Genomic DNA, 17,229 nt, shown 5'->3' on the forward strand with positions numbered 1-17,229 from the left:
CGGGTGTGTCAGGGGTTATGGGGAGAAGGCAGGAGAATGGGGTTAGGAGGTAGAGATAGATCAGCCATGATTGAATGGCGGAGTAGACTTGATTGGCTGATTGGCCGACCACAATGCCTGGTGACCGAGAGTTAACCTCTCGGCTGCTGGGTAGCTGACTGCGTGACATTGGGCAACATTAGGCCATGCTCAGCTGGGGAGAAAAGAAAACTCACTTGCAAATTCCAGCACGGAAGAAATAAATAAGTGACGTGCAGCAATGGAACGAGACACAAAAATGCTGGAGTAACTCAGCGGGACAGGCAACATCTCTGGAGTGGAGGAATGGGTGACGTTTCGGGTCGAGACCCTCTGCCTGGAACGTGCTGGCAGGACTTGGTGGATGCAGAAAAAAGTGGCATTTAAGAAACTTTTAGAGGCACATAGAGGGATAGGGACCACGTGCAGATGGGGGGAGATTTTAGCTTTGGATCTTGTTGGGCGTCAACAATGAGGGCCGACGGGGCCTGTTCCTGTTCTGTGTTCTTTTACAATACGCAAAACGGGCCAAGCTTCGCCTGGCATCTTCGCCAGCAATAGTTTTAATTTAGTAAGCGAGGATTTTAAGCAGCTAGTCGTCTTTGCTGAGGGTCCAGAAAGGAGTGTTAGGAAGCCACCCCAGCAGCAGCAGTGAGCTTGACGGTATAATTACCAGCAGGCTCAAGCTGCTGCGGCAATCCAATCGATGTTACCGCTCTTGTTGCCTCTCTGCTCGGCAGTGAACTCAACAGCAAAGGGCAGGCAGTCAGGTTTGCTGTGGAAGTGCAGAGGTAATGAGGACTGACTTTGCCACGGAGACTGCCCCCTGGGGTCATGCCAAGCTCAATCAGAAGCACACACGCCACAGCGCAGCAGCTGTGGACACCTCCGCCCACCTCCCTCGCGCGATGTCGCTACAATGAGAAATTCTGAAACCTTTCAAAGTCAACGTGGGCGGTCGAAAGGGTAAGCTTTAAAAAAAAAAGCCAATCTCGTACATGATCCTAGCCAGCCTGTAGTTTCGTATTTTAGTTTAGAGATACAGCATGGAAACAGGCCTGAGTCCGCGCAGGCCAGCGATCCCCGCTCACTTACACTATCCTACACACACTTATACCTTATTAAGTCAGGCCAGCGGGACAGGCAGCATCGCTGGAGAGAAGGAATGGGTGACGTTTCGGGTCGAGACCCTTCTTCACACTGACGTCGGGGGGGAAGGAGATGCATAGAAAAGGAAGTGTAAGGTGTGAAAACGGGGCAAAGGGAATGGAGTTCAAGGAAAATGTAGAATAGATCATTGTTAGTTGGGAGAAGGCAGCACCAAAGCAAACAGAGATAAAATGTAGTCGGAGACAGCAAGGCCGGTTGGAGAACTGGGAAGAGGGAGGGATGGAGAGAGAGGGAAAGCCTGAAGTGCAACTGAGATAGTTTGTAGTTCAAAGTTTAGTTGGTGATTGTAGTGTTTAATAGCCTAATGGTTGTTGGGAAGAAGCTGTTCCTGACCTTGCGGGTCTGCAGGTGTACAGAAGATGCATCTTTGAGGAGAGAGAAGGGCTCGAACTGCTACCAGGGGTCACATATCCGAGGGGTTTTATTACAGGAAGCAGACAAATTGGATTCTACGAGTCTGAAATTGTTCAACCAAGAAGATGAGTGAAAACCCAAAGAAAAAAAAAAGATTTGGTTTCTTTTCTTGAAACAAAATGCTGGAAGAATCAGGACACAAAATGCTGGAGTAACTCAACGGGTCAGGCAGTATCTCTGGAGAGAAGGAATAGGTCAAGAAGGGTCTCGACCCAAAGCGTCCCCCTTTCCTTTTCTCCAGAGGTGGTGCATGACCCGCTGAGTTACTCCAGCTTTTTGTGCCCGTCTTCGGTGTAAACCGGCATCTGCAGTTCCTTCCTACACGCATTGCCTCATTAGAAATAGCAGTAGAAACAAAATGAGCAAAGAACTACAACCAAGGTCCAAAATATCCAAAGGTGAAACAATGGAAAGGAAATTCATAAATCTAGGAGCAGAATTAGGCCATTCGGCCCATCGTGTCTACTCCGCCATTTAATCATGGCAGATCTATCTTTCCCTCTCAACCGCATTCTCCTGCCTTCTCCCCATAACCCCCGACATCCGTACTGATCAAGATGCAAATACACATCTGACTATTCTGCTGATACAATACTGTTCTATAATTAACCTTTAGCGAATTCACATTGTGTCATATCACACCCTGCCCATTTGCCATGGCACAGTTCTACTTATGTTGACGTCATGCAAGTCACACGTTCTTATGTACCTGTTCCTTTGCTGCGATAAGGCTGCTTAAAGAATTTCACCACACCGTATACGTTGACAGTGACTCCATCTTTGATCATATTGAGCGGCACGTATGTATAATCCTGCATGACGACCTAGATAAAGAGAGCACAAAAATAACGAACGCCAGTCACAAAATTAACGCATTCTCCTGCAATCTCGAATCATTCAGTCCAGCTGGGTTACAAATGTGACTACAAAGTTTTAGTTTAGAGATGCAGCATGAATACGGCCCACCGAGTCCACGTCGACCAGCGATCACCCGTACGCCAGCGCTACCCTACACACAAGGGACAATTTACAGCAGCCAATTAACCTACAAACCTGCACGTCCTTGGAAAGTGGTGGGAAACCGGAGCACCCGGAGAAAACCCACGCGGTCACATGGAGACCATACAAACTCCATACAGACAGTGCTCGTGTAGGGGGTGATCATTGGTGAGGAGTGAAAGATTTAATAGGGACTTTTTATTTATTAATTTTTTTAAATAGGAGCTACATTTTTTTCCACACAAAGGGTGATAGGAATATGGAACGAGCTGCCAGAGGAGGTAGTTGAGGCAGTTACTATTACAAGTTTAAAAAAAAAAACACTTGGACAGGTACATGGATAGGATAGGTTTGGAGGGATGTGGAGCAAACACAGACAGGTGGGACTAGTGTAGATGGGACATGTTGGTCGGCATGGGCAAGTTGGGCCGAAGGGCCTGTTTCCACACTGTAAGACTCTAAGAGAACACACGTCCAACTCCACAATACCCACAAGCAGGAAAACAAGAGACAAGAATAAATGCACTTTAGTCCAGACTGACATAGAAACAAAATGCCAGAGTAACTCAGCGGGACAGGCAGCATCTCTGGATAGAAGGAATGGGTGACGTTTCGGGTCGAGACCCTTCTTCAGACCGAGTTAGACAAAGCCCATTATTAAACGTGTGTAGGATACTGCTAGTGTACGGGGTGATCGCTGGTCGGTGCGGACTCGGTGGGCCAAAGGGCTAATTTCTACGCTGTATCTCTAAAGTCGAAAAGACTCTTCAAAGTCTCACCATGACTGTCAAGCGATTTGGGGCAATTTCAAAACGTACATTTTTCAATCCAAGATTTGTTTTCTTTAACTGTAGGTGGCGCAGCAGTAGAGTTGCTGCCTTAAGGGCCTGTCGCACTTGGGCGTCATCTGCGCGTCATTTACGCGACATAACTTACGTGTCGTGACGCGCACGTGATGCGCGAATGGTGCACATTACGTGCACATGGTGCGTGGCGACGTAGGCAGTGACACGCGACGCCCCAGGATTTTGGGATGTACAAAATCTTTGCGCACCATCTGCATGAAGCCCAAGTGGGACAGGCCCTTTACAGCGGCAGAGACCCGGGTTCGACCCTGACTACTGGTGCTTGTCTGTACGGAGTTTGTACGTTCTCCCCGTGGCCTGCGTGGGTTTAATCCGGGATCTCTCGTTTCCTCCCACACTCCAAAGACGTACAGGTTTGTAAGCTGTTCAAAAGGGAACTGCAGATGCTGGAATATCGAAGGTACACAAAATTGCTGGGGAAACTCAGCGGGTGCAGCAGCATCTATGGAGCGAAGGAAATAGGCGACGTTTCGGGCCGAAACCCTTCTTCAGACTGATGGCGGGTGGAAGAAGAAGGAAAAGGGGAGGAGGAGGAGCCCGAGGGCGGGCGGATGGGAGGGTGGGAGGAGACAGCTAGAGGGTTAAGGAAGGGGAGGAGACAGCAAGGGCTAGCAAAATTGGGAGAATTCAATGTTAATGCCATAGGGACGCAAGGTCCCCAGACGGAATATGAGGTGCTGTTCCTCCAATTTCCGCTGTTGCTCACTCTGGCAATGGAGGAGACCCAGGACAGAGAGGTCGGATTGGGAATGGGAGGGGGAGTTGAAGTGCTGAGCCACCGGGAGTTCAGGTAGGTACTCTTGAGGTGCAGGTCAGGAGTTTCCCCAGCAATTTTGTGTACCTTCAGGTTTGTAAGCTTATTGGCTTGGTAAAATTGTAAATTGTCCCTAGTGTGTGCGGGATAGTGTTAGTGTGCGGAGATTGCTGGTCGGCGCGGACTCAGTGGGATGAAGGGTCCGTTTCAGCGCTGTATCTTTAAACTACAAAAAGAGTTGCCAGTATCTAGTTCAAATCAAATCTCATTGTCTGCACTGTATAAATGAGTGTCCTTGCCACAGCTTTTCCTGACACCAACAATGTTTGAAATGGCATTAAGGATGTATTAAATATCCACTATAATGACACTTGCCTGAGGTAACATCATTTGTGCTCATTAAAAGTGAAAATTGAAGCTTTTAATAGATCAGCTCACCGACCACCTACCAACTGTTAGATTATTATGACGTAAAAGATTTAACCACCTGCTTTGGCCACAAGCAAAATGGATTACGAGCCGACAGGTGTTTTGAAAATAACTTACAAGTTTGTGTTATTAGCAATTAGTTTCCAAAGCCCAGCGCCCACTGTTTTCTCCAATTATACAGAAATCATTGCCAAGGCTTTGGTTGATCATCCGAACACTAGTACATCACCCAAGCTTCAGACACGTGCTCAGATGGCAAGTTCCAAGGGGTGGCACAGTGGCGCAGCGGTAGAGTTACAGCCTTACTGCGCCAGAGACCCGTGATTGATCCTGACTACGGGTGCTGTCTGTACAGAGTTTGTACGTTCTCCATGACCCGCATGCTCCGGTTTCCTCCCACATCCCAAAGACGTGCAGGTTTGTAGATGGATTAGCTTCTGTAAATTGACCTTGGTCTGTAGGGTCTGTAGGGTAGAACTAGTGCACTAGTCACGGGGAGAACGTGCAAACTCCGTACAGACAAGCACACGTAGTCGGGATCGAACCTGGGTCGCTGGTGCTGAAAGGCAGCAACTCTACTGTTGCTTCAATACTTTTTTTACTAAATCGCGCTTTGCAAGAGCTTCAGTAAAAAGCCGTGCTATCCACACCAGTAGAGAACACCACCTTTGAAAGGGATAAGCTTGGCAGTGCAATAGAAATCATTTTTTCTCTGCACTGACTGAAGGATTAGCTTTGGTGACCCCAGCTTACAAACCGAAACACAGAAATGGTTCTGAAGTTAGAACGTGAAATAAAGATAATGGGATGGAGAAATAACTTGTCCCTGACTGAAGAAAAATCACAGAGCTCGGACTTATCCATCTGTTGGCAGCTCCGCTCTAGGCTTCCAGGAGCCTTTATGTGGTGCACAGGAATGTTATTTATCTATTTATGGTGACCTGTAATTGTTACAAATTTACTCTATTGATTTAGCTGCAAAGGATGGTTTGCTTGAGTTATCTATATGTTTTTCTACAGGAGCCGAGGTTCAATCTGTGTGTTGCTTTGATGATCCTTGGCTCATTTGGTTTCTTTGGTTCAGGCAGTAAATCTGTTCGGGCGACACGGGTGGCACAGTGGCGCAGCGATACCTTACAGCGCCAGAGACCCGGGTTCGAACCTGACTAAGGGTTTGGGACATGGAGTAAGGGACGCTCTCCCTGTGACCTCGTGGGTTTTCTCCAGGCGTTTCGTCTTTTAGTTTAGTTTAGAGATACAGCGCCGAAACTGGCCCTTCGGCCCACTGAGTCCGTGCCGACCAATGACTCCGTACACTAGCACCATCCTACTCACACTAGGGACAGCTTACTTTTTTTTAACTGAAGCCAAATTAACCAACAAACCTGCTCGTCTTTGGAGTGAGGGAGGAAGCCAGAGCAACCGGAGAAAACCCACCTGGTCACTGAAAGAGCGTACAAACTCTGTACTGACAGCCCCCTCAGTCTGGATCGAACCCGGGTCTCTGGCTCTGCGCCACCGTGCTCACCTCCAGTTTCCTCCCACTTTGACCTGCCTTTCAGCCCACTGAGTCCACACTGATCATCGATCACCCATTTGCATAGTTCTATGTAATCCTATTTTCTCACCCACTCTCTCGACACATTAGGACCAATTGATGGAGGTAACCTGCAAACACTGAAAGACGAGCGGGTTTGTAGGTTAATTGGGGTGGCACGGTGGTGCAGCGGTAGAGTTGCTGTCTTACAGCGCCAGAGACCCAGGTTCGATCCTGACTACCGGTGCTGGCTGTACGGAGTTTGTACATTCTCCCTCTGACCTTCACGGGTTTTCTCCAGGATCTTCGGTTTCCTCCCACACTCCAAAGACGAGCGGGTTTGTAGGTTAATTGAGTTGGTGTAATCGTATCAATGTAAATTGTCCCTAGCGTACGTGCAGGGATCACAGGTAGGTGGGATTGGGTGGGCCGAAGGGCCTGTTTCCGCGCTGTATCGCCAAACTAAATTAAAACTGGCTTCTGTAAATTGTCCTTTGGGTGTAGAATAGAACTACCGTACAGCTGATCGCTGGTCGGCGCGGACCCGGTGGGCCGAAAGGTCCTGTTTCCGCTCTGTATCTCGAAAGATGAGCTTGGTATTCCAGTCTGTCTCACCCACTCGTAATAAACAATGCTCGTGAAAAGCCAATCCCTGCTTTCAAACATCGTTTGTGAGTGTATCACCTTGGTCGCAATACAGTTATTGGATGGGTCGAAAAGAGCAGTTGATGGGATTATCGATTGGGTTCAGCATTCATTAAATGCACAGTAAAACATGTTGCAATCTCCCACTGCAGGCAACAGAACATTTTAGTTTAAACGCTCGATAAAAGACGAAGCAACATTTGGCAGATTCAGCAAAGCTGAAATTAAATCAGGAAATGGTGCCAAAACAGTGCAAGTGAGAGTGAAACAGTAAACTACTCACACCAAGAGTCTTCCATCAGGATTTGTTTTAGATCATGTAGTTCACTGCTGCACTGCGATACAGAGAACTATATTCTGTAATTATGAATCTTTCCCTTTCCTCTACCCATTGTACTTGAATTTGGTTGACTTACAATACTAAGTATAGTATATATTAAGGGCAGCACGGTGGCGCAGCGGTAGAGTTGCTGCCTTACAGCGCCAGAGACCTAGGTTCGATCCTGGGTAGTGCTGGCGTACGGGTGCTGTCTGTACGGGGTTTGAACGTGCTCCCCGTGACCGTGTGGGTTTTCTCCGGGTGCTCCAATTTCCTCCCACATCCCAGACGTACGTCTGTAGGTTAATTGGCTTCGGTAAAATTGTAAATTGTCCCCAGTGTGTACGACAGTTAGTATTAGGGGATAGTGTGAGAAGTGATCGGCGGTCGGCAAAGACTCAGTGGGCTGAAGGGCCTATATCTCTAAGTCTATAAAACAATGTAGAAATTAGTAATAAGGATAGGAAATACAATGCTATGTGTAGGGTGGGAGGAGACCAAATGTCATAGTTTCTACATTTAAATAAATCGTGGAACACCTCATTCAGTTCGGATCTAAACGATCACCTTGGCTTTGTAATGGCTGGAAAGAGAATGTTGAGGTATTTCTATTTATCAGCTCAGGGAAACCAACTAACCTCGCAAAATATTTTGAGTATCACCGATTATGCTGGACTCAAACGGAATGCATTGAGGAGGTTTACAATAATAACATTATTGGACACATTCTAGTTGCCGTAAAACATAACCTATGAACCTAGGCAGGGGGCAGCACGGAGGCGCAGCGGTAGAGTTTCTGCCTTACAGCGCCAAAGAACCAGGTTCGGTCCCGACTCCAGGTGCTACCTGTATGGAACTTGTATGTTCTTTCCGTGACCTGCGTGGCTTTTCTCCAGGTGCTCCGGTTTCCGCCCACACTCTAAAGACGTACAGGTTGGTCGGCTGATTGGCTTGGTTCTAATTGTAAATCCTCCCTAGTACGTGCAGGATAATGTTAGTGTGCAGGGATCGCTGGTCGGCGCGGACTCGGTGGGAAGGGACTTTGTATGTATTTCTAAATTAAACTAAAATGAACTAAACTGAACCAGTTCCCATGGAAACAAAACCAGGATGTGTTTACATTTAAATCCTTTTCGTGCCGCTAACAGTTTATTCTTCAATGACAACTTGGATGGGTGTAAATCCTTCATTGGGATAAAGTAAGCCTGTGGGGAGTTCTTTGAAAGACATCTACAGTACATATTTGAAGATAGACACAAAAAGCTGGAGTAACTCAGCAGGTCATGCAGTCTGTCCCGCTGAGTTACTCCAGCTTTTTGTGTCTAACTTCACTCTAACCCAGCACCCGCAGTCCCTTCCCACACATTTATATAACTGATACAGCACAAGGACAAACATTTAGTCAGCTGAACTGGCAAATACCTTCGTCTTTCGGATGATTGCTGCCGATTCCGGCCCAGTTTTGCAGCAAACCTAAAATAGAATAACACATAAAGGAAAATAAAAATTAAAGATACAGCTGTTGAAGAATAGGCCAAATGCAGTCGGATTTACTGATTTTAAACTGTGTTGTTTGCACTATTAATTCAGATAATTCAAAGTTCTAAATTCCCACACATGTACAGTTTCAGGTCAGTTTATTGTCACGTGTACTGAGGTACAGTGAAAAGCTTTTGTTGTGTGCTATCCAGTCAGCAGAAAGACAATACATGATTGCAATCAAGCCATTTACAGTATATCGATACATCATAAGGGAGCATCTTCTCTGTGGATTGTCACCTTGTTGTGGTGGAGAAGCTTGTGTGGACCTGAGATCCTGAGAGCGATGCCGTCTGGAGCTTTGCTCCTGGTAGGGCCACCCATGGCGGTAAGGTCGAGGGGGAGGTCCCTGACAAAGAGCAATCCAACCGAGACCGCAACTGAGGATGATGGCTGAGCGTCACACTGTGGCTGGGAAGGCGGATGACGTCTGCAGCAGAAAAGGGTCTCCGGTCGTCTTGGACTCCATGCCACTGGATCCTGACCCAGATCTGTCAAGGACCGTGTGGTGGCTGTCTGTGCACCAGGCTCCCCACGTTAAACAAAGTCACGCACAGGCGTCCTCCATGAAGGCAGTCATACTCGTTACAAGCGACTGCCGACAGATGATGAAGGGAATAATATAATAATAATAATAATAATATATTTTATTGTCATTGCACATAAGTGCAACGAGATTTGGGTATGCAGCTTCCATCCGACATCATAACTTAAGTAACTACTAACATTTAGATTTAGATACCCCGAGAACATGGTTTGTAAAAAGAACATTACGACAGTAAAATAGTCAAAACAGACTAAAGAGCAGATGTGTCTGTGCGACGTGACCATCCGAGGGAGACAGTCCATGGGGGTGGGGGGCACTCAGCAGGGCCGGTTCAGAGCCGCTATAGCTCTGGGAAAGAAGCTGTTCCTGAGTCTGGAGGTGCGGGCGTAGAAGGCCCTTGTAATGTCTGCCGTGCAGAGCAAGTGCTAGGTAAAGCCAGTAAAGTCCGATCAAAGATAGTCCGAGGGTCACCAATGGGGTAGATAGTAGTTGAGGACTGCTCTCCGGTTGTGGTAGGATGGTTCAGTTTCCCTAATATAACAGCATACTGAAGAGCTCGAGCGGTAGAGTGAACAATCGCATCATGTATCACTGCAGTGGTGGGTGCAGGATGGACCATAAACACAGACATGGACCCAAATAAGCAGGGTTGCCCTGGCGTGGCTAAACACAAGGCCCGGAGCGGCGGATCGTGGCTTCATGTGGAGGCTGCCGAGGCTGCCGAGCCGCCCCCTGCTTGCCCCCACTTTATTCTACCCACACTGCCATAAACCTCACCCAGACGCTACACCTCAGCCTCACACTCGGTGCAATGGATAATGCCCAATAAATCCAGCAACCTGCATATCCTTGTGAGTTGGTCACAGGATGAACGTGAAAACTCCATTCAAGGATAGACCCGGACAGAGCAATGTGGAGAGGATGTTTCCACTAGTGGGAGAGTCTAGGCCTAGAGGTCAGAGCCTCAGAATTAAAAGGACATTCCTTTAGGAAGGAGATGAGGAGGAGTTTCTTTGGTCAGAGGGTGATGGATCTGTGGAATTCTTTCCACACAGAAGGATGTGGAGGTCAAGTTAATGGATCATTTTAAGGCAGAGATGGATAGATTCTTAATTAATACAGGGGTTATGGGGAGAAGGCAGGAGAAAGGGGTTAGGAGGGAGAGATAGATCAGCCATAATTGAAGGCGGAGTAGTCTTGAGGGGCCGAATGGTATAATTCGTCTCCCATCACTTATGAACACACTGACGGCTTCCAGAGGTTAGGATTGAACCGGCATCACTGGGGCTGTGAGGCAGCAGCTTTACCAACTACGCCACCGATTGCTTTTTGCAAAGAAAAATCTCTTTCTTTAACCTTTGGCAACAATGGATTCTCTATACTCTCCAAAAGACTTATCGACAACTAATTAGTAATATTTCTTTTAGTCTGAAGTTGATTATGGCACATAAGCAATAGTATAAATCATAAGGATGCCAAAGGAAAACAATTTAATTGTATTACGTTAATTTGTAGAACGACATTAACAAAAAAAAGCAGTAATAGTTGGCTGTAATTTGGTGTGTTGTGTTGCCCCATTACAAAGAAAATGTGGAGGCTTTGGTGAGGAGGCAGAAGAGGTTTACCAGAATGCTGCCTGGATTAGAGGGCGTTAGCTAAAAGAGGGGTTGGCACACGTTGGAATGTTTTCTCTGGAGACGCCTAGAAAGGGTAGACAGCCTGAACCTTTTTTCCCGCAGGGTGGGAAGGTCAATGACCAGAGGGCAAACGTTTAATGGGCCCGTCCCACTTAGGCGATTTTTTTAGGCTACTGCAGTCGCCACATGGTCGCGGGTGGTTGCCGGGGAGTCGCCTTCTTGGTCGTGAGGAGTTCCCGCATTCTGGGAACTAGTCGCGGCCTCGCCTGAAAAATCGCCTAAGTGGGACAGACCCATAAGGATAAGGGGGGTAAGTGGGGGGGGGGGGGGGGGTAAGTTTAAGGCTAAGGGGGGTAAGAATCAGCAGGGAAAGACAACTAATGTAATGGCTGGTACACAAAAATGCTGGAGAAACTCAGCGGGTGCAGCAGCATCTATGGAGCGAAGGAAATAGGCAACGTTTCGGGCCGAAACCCTTCTTCAGACTGATAGGGGGTGGGGGGGGAGAAGGAAGGAAAAAGGGAGGAGGAGGAGCCCGAGGGCGGGGGGGGGGTGGGAGGAGACAGCTCGAGGGTTAAGGAAGGGGAGGAGGCAGCAAGGGCTAGCAAAATTGGGAGAATTCAATGTTCATGCCCTCCGGATGCAGGCTACCCAGGCGGAATATGAGGTGTTGTTCCTCCAATTTCCGGTGTTGCTCACTCTGGCAATGGAGGAGACCCAGGACAGAGAGGTCGGATTGGGAATGGGAGGGGGAGTTGAAGTGCTGAGCCACCGGGAGTTCAGGTAGGTTCTTGCGGACTGAGCGGAGGTGTTCGGCGAAACGATCGCCCAACCTCCGCTCAGTCTCACCGATATAAATCAGCTGGCATCTAGAGCAGCGGATGCAGTAGATGAGGTTGGAGGAGATACAGGTGAACCTTTGTCGCACCTGGAACGACTGCTTGGGTCTTTGAATGGAGTCGAGGGGTGAGGTAAAGGGACAGGTGTTGCATTTCTTGCGGTTGCAACAGAAAGTGCCCGGGGAGGGGATGGTACGGGAGGGAAGGGGAGAATTGACAAGGGAGTTGCAGAGGGAGCGGTCTTTGCGGAAGGCAGACATGGGGGGGGGAGATGGGGAGATGGGAAGATGTGGCGAGGTCACGTTGGAGGTGGCGAAAATGGCGGAGGATGATTTGTTGTATTTGTCGGCTGGTGGGGTGAAAGGTGAGGTCTAGGGGGACTCTGTCCTTGTTGCGTGTGCGGGGATGGGGAGAGAGAGCAGTGTTGCGGGGTATGGAAGAGACCCTGGTGCAAGCCTCATCTATGGTGGAGGAGGGGAATCCCCGTTCCCTGAAGAGCGAGGACATTTCCGATGCCCTGGTGTGGAACGTCTCATCCTGGGAGCAGATGCGGCGTAGGCGGAGGAATTGGGAGTAGGGGATGGAGTCCTTACAGGGGGCAGGGTGGGAAGACGTGTAGTCCAGATAGCCATGTGAGTCAGTGGGTTTATAGTGGATGTCGGTCAGAAGTCTATCCCCTGCGATGGAGATGGTGAGGGCAAGGAATGGTAGGGAAGTGTCGGAAATGGTCCAGGTGTATTTGAGTGCCGGATGGAAGTTGGTGGTGAAGTGGATGAAGTCAGTCAGTTGTGTGTGGGTGCAGGAGGTGGCCCCAAAGCAGTAGTCAATGTAACGGAGGTAGAGGTCGGGGATGGGGCCCTGGTACGTATTGAACAAGGATTGTTCGACGTACCCGACAAAGAGGCAGGCGTAGCTGGGGCCCATGCGTGTGCCCATAGCTACGCCTTGTGTTTGGAGGAAATGGGAGGAGTCAAACGTAAAGTTGTTGAGGGTGAGGACCAACTCCGCTAGGCGGAGGAGAGTGGCTGGGTATAGGTTGCTCCTCTGGTCGAGGAAGAACCGGAGGGCTTTGAGGCCATCCTGGTGGGGGATGGAGGTGTAGAGTGACTGGACGTCCATGGTGAAGATGAGGGGGTGAGGGCCTAGAGAGTGGAATGCGCAGAGGCGGCGGAGAGTGTCTGAGGTGTCTAGAACATAGGTGGGGAGGGATTTGACCAAGGGGGATAGTATGGAGTTAAGGTATGTGGAGATGAGTTCGGTGGGGCACGAACAAGCAGAGACAATGGGTCTGCCGGGAGAGCCGGGTTTGTGGATTTTGGGGAGAAGGTAAAACCGGGCCGTGCGGGGCTGGGGAACGATGAGGTTGGAAGCTTGGTCGGGCAGGGCGTGGGAGTTGATGTAATGGCTCCTCTTTCCCATGGCTTACTGTCTGAAGAAGGATCTCAACCTGAAACATCACCCATTTCTTCTCTCCAGAGATGCTGTCTGTCCCGCTGAGTTACTCCAGCATTTTGTGTCAACCTATTGTAGTGGGTCTCTTTGCACTGCCCCAAGATTAAGTAACCAGAGCAACCTTTATACTTAAAGGCTGTATCCCAACTAACCTACAGTGTCTGGTACAACAGTGTCACCACAATCATACCAAATGGTGGAGAAGATTGGTGGCGGAGCGGTAGAGTTGCTGCCTTACAGCTCCAGAGATCCGCGTTCGATCTTGACTATGGGAGCTGTCTGTACAGAGTTTGTACGCTCTCCCCGTGACCTGCATGGGTTTTCCCCGGGTGCACTGGTTTCCTCCAACATGCCAAAGACATACAGGTTTGTAGATTAAATGGCTTCTGTAAAAATGTAAAGTTTCCCTATGTCCCTAATGTGTGTAGGATAGTGCTAGTGTACGGGGATCGCTGGACGGCCCGTTTCCATGCTGCGTCTCTGAAGCATCACCAGAGGTCATGTCAAGGTAGCTGAGGTACGGCCTCCACCCGATGGGCTGAATAGCCTCCCCCAGAGTGTCAAGTAGGATCAGACTCTCTGCTGACAAACCTGCTGCCTTTCTTTTATCATTGTTACTTTTTTGCATATCTTTCATTAATTTGTTCTCCATCTCTCTAGATCACCATCTATATCTCTTGTTTCTTCCCCCCCCCCCCCCCCCCCCCCCCCACTCTCAGTCTGAAGAAGAGTCTCGACCCAAAACGTTACCTACTCCTTTTCTCCGCAGATGCTGCCTGGCCCATTGAGTCACTCCAGCTTTTTGTGTCCATTTTCAGTTTAAAGAAGCATCTGCAGTTCCTTCCCGCACAAACCTACTGCCACTGCTCAGCTGCAGTAAGTAGGATGGGGGAGAAGCCTTAGCTAAAACTCGATCAACAGATTCAGAGTTCCAATCCCAGCTCTTTGGAGATTTTTCTTCCACACACATCCAATTGAATCAATACCTTTTTGCTGCCAATTTCATTACAACTTAATAAAGGAATGTAACGAGATTGTGTTTCTGCTTTGCCGCGTTTTAGAAAACTATTCTGATGAAATAAAGGAATTCCCATGGAGGCAGCGCTGTAGTGCAGCCAGTAGAGTTGCTGCCTCACAGCGCCAGTGAACCAGGTTCATTCCTGACCTCTGTGCGCAGTTTGCAATTTTCTCCCTGTGACCGCACGCGTTTTCTCCGGCTTCCTCCCACATTCTAAAGACGTGCAGGTTTGTTGGTTAGTTGGCCTCTTGCAAACTACCCCCTGGTGTGTAGGGAGAATAGGCAAATGCAATGTTAGCATTCCTTTTGAGAGGACTTGATGGGATGTGATGCTGAGGCTTTATAAGGTGCTGGTCAGGCCACATTTGGAGCATTGTGAGCAGTTTTGCGTCCAAATATCTGAGGAAGGATGCGCTGGCGTTGGAGGGGGTCTAGAGGGGGTTTACAAGATCCCGGGGGATGATCGGGTTAATGTATGAGGAGCGTTTAGAAACATTGAAAATAGGTGCTGGAGGAGGCCATTCAGCCCTTCGAGCCAGTACCGCCATTCATTGTGATCATGGCTGATCGTCCCCTATCAATAACCCGTGCCTGCCTTCTCCCCATATCCCTTGACTCCACTAGCCCCTAGAGCTCTATCTAACTCTCTCTTAAATCCATCCAGTGATTTGGCCTCCACTGCCCTCTGTGGCAGGGAATTCCACAAATTCACAACTCTCTGGGTGAAAACGTTTTTTCTCACCTCAGTCTTAAATGACCTCCCCTTTATTCTAAGACGGTGGCCCCTGGTTCTGGACTCGCCCAACATTGGGAACATTTTTCCTGCATCTAGTCCTTTTATAATATTATATGTTTCTATAAGATATCCCCTCATCCTTCTAAACTCCAGTGAATACAAGCCTAGTCTTTTCAATCTTTCCTCACGGCTCTGGGCCTATACGCGCTGGAGTTTAGAAGGATGAGGGGCAGCGAGGGGGGGCATTTCCACCCATAATCTCTATACTAAACTAAATAAAAAATGACTTTAAAAAACAAAACAGAGAAACAAACTAATAGCTTAATGATTCAGGACCAGAAAATATTTGTGGGGACTGTCAATTTGTCAAATGAATTAATGAGAACGAGTGCCTGCAGCAAGTTCTTTATATTTAATAAATAACAGATATATAATTGGTTTCTGGTGGTGTTTATCTAAAGTGCAAGCAAGCTTCAGGCAAGTGCCGTGCAGCCCACAGTCACTTTACTTGTGCTGCAGATGACCCAGATAGGTCGACAGGCCTGAATCTCTATAATAGATCCTCCACTTCGCTAATGTTATAAAGGGGTCCATTTAAACAAGGGTTTACTGTAATGTGGCATTAATTAAGTTGACAAGTCTCAAATCTACTGGATAGTCACTGTATTCACGTAGCTAGCAGCTGACCCTATGAATAATCCATCTTAGAGAGAGTCATAGAGACATACAGCGTGGAAACAGGCCCTTCGGCCCAACTTGCCCACACCAACCACCATGTCCCATCTACACTACATTTGGCCCACATCCCTCTAAAACGACTCTATCCACGAACCTGTTTAAATGTTTCTTAACAGCCCGTCCCACTTGGGCGTTATTTGCGCGTCATTTACGCGACATCATTTACGCGCATGGCGAGACGTGGTGACGTAGGTAGTGACGCACGGTCGCGCGCGGTGCCCCAGGATTTTATGATTCACAAAATCTTCGCGAGCCACCAGCGTGACGTGCAAATGACACCCAAGTGGGACAGGCCCTTTAATCGTTGCGATAGTACCTGCCTCAACTTCCTCCTCCAGCAACTTGTTCCACACACCTTCTAGCCTTTGTGTAAAAAAAAAGTTACCCCTCAGGTTCCCATTAAATCTTTCCCCCCCCCTCAGCTTAAACCTAGGTCCTCAGGTTCTCAATTCCCCTACCCTGGGCAAGAGACTCTGTGCGTCTACCCGATCTATTCCTCTCATGATTTTGTACACCCCTCATCCTTCTGCGCTCCATGGAATAAAGTCTTAGCCTGCTCAACCTCTCCCTACCTTGAAGTCCAGGCAACATCCTGGTAAATCTTCTCTGAACCCTTTCATGTTTGACATATTTCCTATAACAAGATGTCCAGAACTGAACACTATGCTGTAAATGTGGTCTCACCAACATCTTGTATAATTGTAACATGACCTCCCAACTTCTATACTTAGAAGTCTTCAAGTCATCTGAATGCTAATGAGACAGAGGCCAAAAATCTGCAGTGCTGATTCAATAATTGTATCTGATCAAGCTACTTTTCAGGGGTACTGTAGCAAAGACCACTTGGATTTTAAAAACCACAAGACATTGGAGCAGAATTAGGCCATTCGGCCCATTGAGTCTGCTCCGCCATTTGACCATGGCTGATCTATCTTTCCCTCTCAACCCCATTCTCCAGCCTTCTCCCCATAACCTTTGACATCCTTAGAAGGTCAGTGTCAAGATCAAAAATCAACTCGATTGATCCATTTTAGACAGTTTTTAATGACGGAGGATGTTGCAACTTTGCAGTGTTTGGGGAATTCTGCTTTTATGCCCCACTTTGTACATGCCTAATTAAGCTAGTTCTCTGAAAACCAGGCATCGTTTGGACTTGAAGTTCCAAACAAACACTTCCTCTAAACACCCACTCGGCCCCTGCAGTGATGAACTAATCACAGCGGTGCACGCATTTCCTTTGATGTTGCATTCTATGGCTTTAGAGTGAACTTTTTACACCATGTTAACACCTCGCCAACAGTCTGTCCCTTCCTTCTTTGTATGTTAAATGTATGTTTTAGTGTTCTTTAGCTTGTTTTATGTGGGGGAGTGGGAAAACTTTTTCTGATCTCTTACCTCGACGGAGATGCGATTTTTTTTCCCGTATCGTAACCTCCGTCCGCACTGCGGCCTGCGGCGAGGAGTTGGCGTCCTTCGCTGGGAATTGTCTTCGAGAGCTCCACCATGGGAGCTTGCGGACTTAATATCACGGAGCTCGCAGTCTCTGGTTAGAGGCCGACTTCGGGAACTCCA

At 48.2% G+C, this 17,229-nt stretch overlaps 1 protein-coding gene across 3 annotated transcripts in view; it reads right to left on the bottom strand.

The window, feature by feature from the left end:
• pot1 (protection of telomeres 1) overlaps positions 1–17,229 on the bottom strand; it is a 127,417-nt gene that overhangs the window by 72,730 nt on the left and 37,458 nt on the right. For all 3 annotated transcript variants that reach the window (XM_033037642.1, XM_033037644.1, XM_033037643.1), the window contains exons 6-7: positions 8,574–8,624; positions 2,312–2,426 (exon numbers count right to left, since the gene is read on the bottom strand). In XM_033037642.1, the coding sequence (XP_032893533.1) occupies positions 2,312–2,426; positions 8,574–8,624 (166 nt within the window). The remainder of the gene's footprint in view (positions 1–2,311; positions 2,427–8,573; positions 8,625–17,229) is intronic.

Source organism: Amblyraja radiata, chromosome 19 (assembly GCF_010909765.2).
Source record: "Amblyraja radiata isolate CabotCenter1 chromosome 19, sAmbRad1.1.pri, whole genome shotgun sequence".
In the NCBI taxonomy this organism is placed as follows: Eukaryota; Metazoa; Chordata; class Chondrichthyes; order Rajiformes; family Rajidae; genus Amblyraja; species Amblyraja radiata.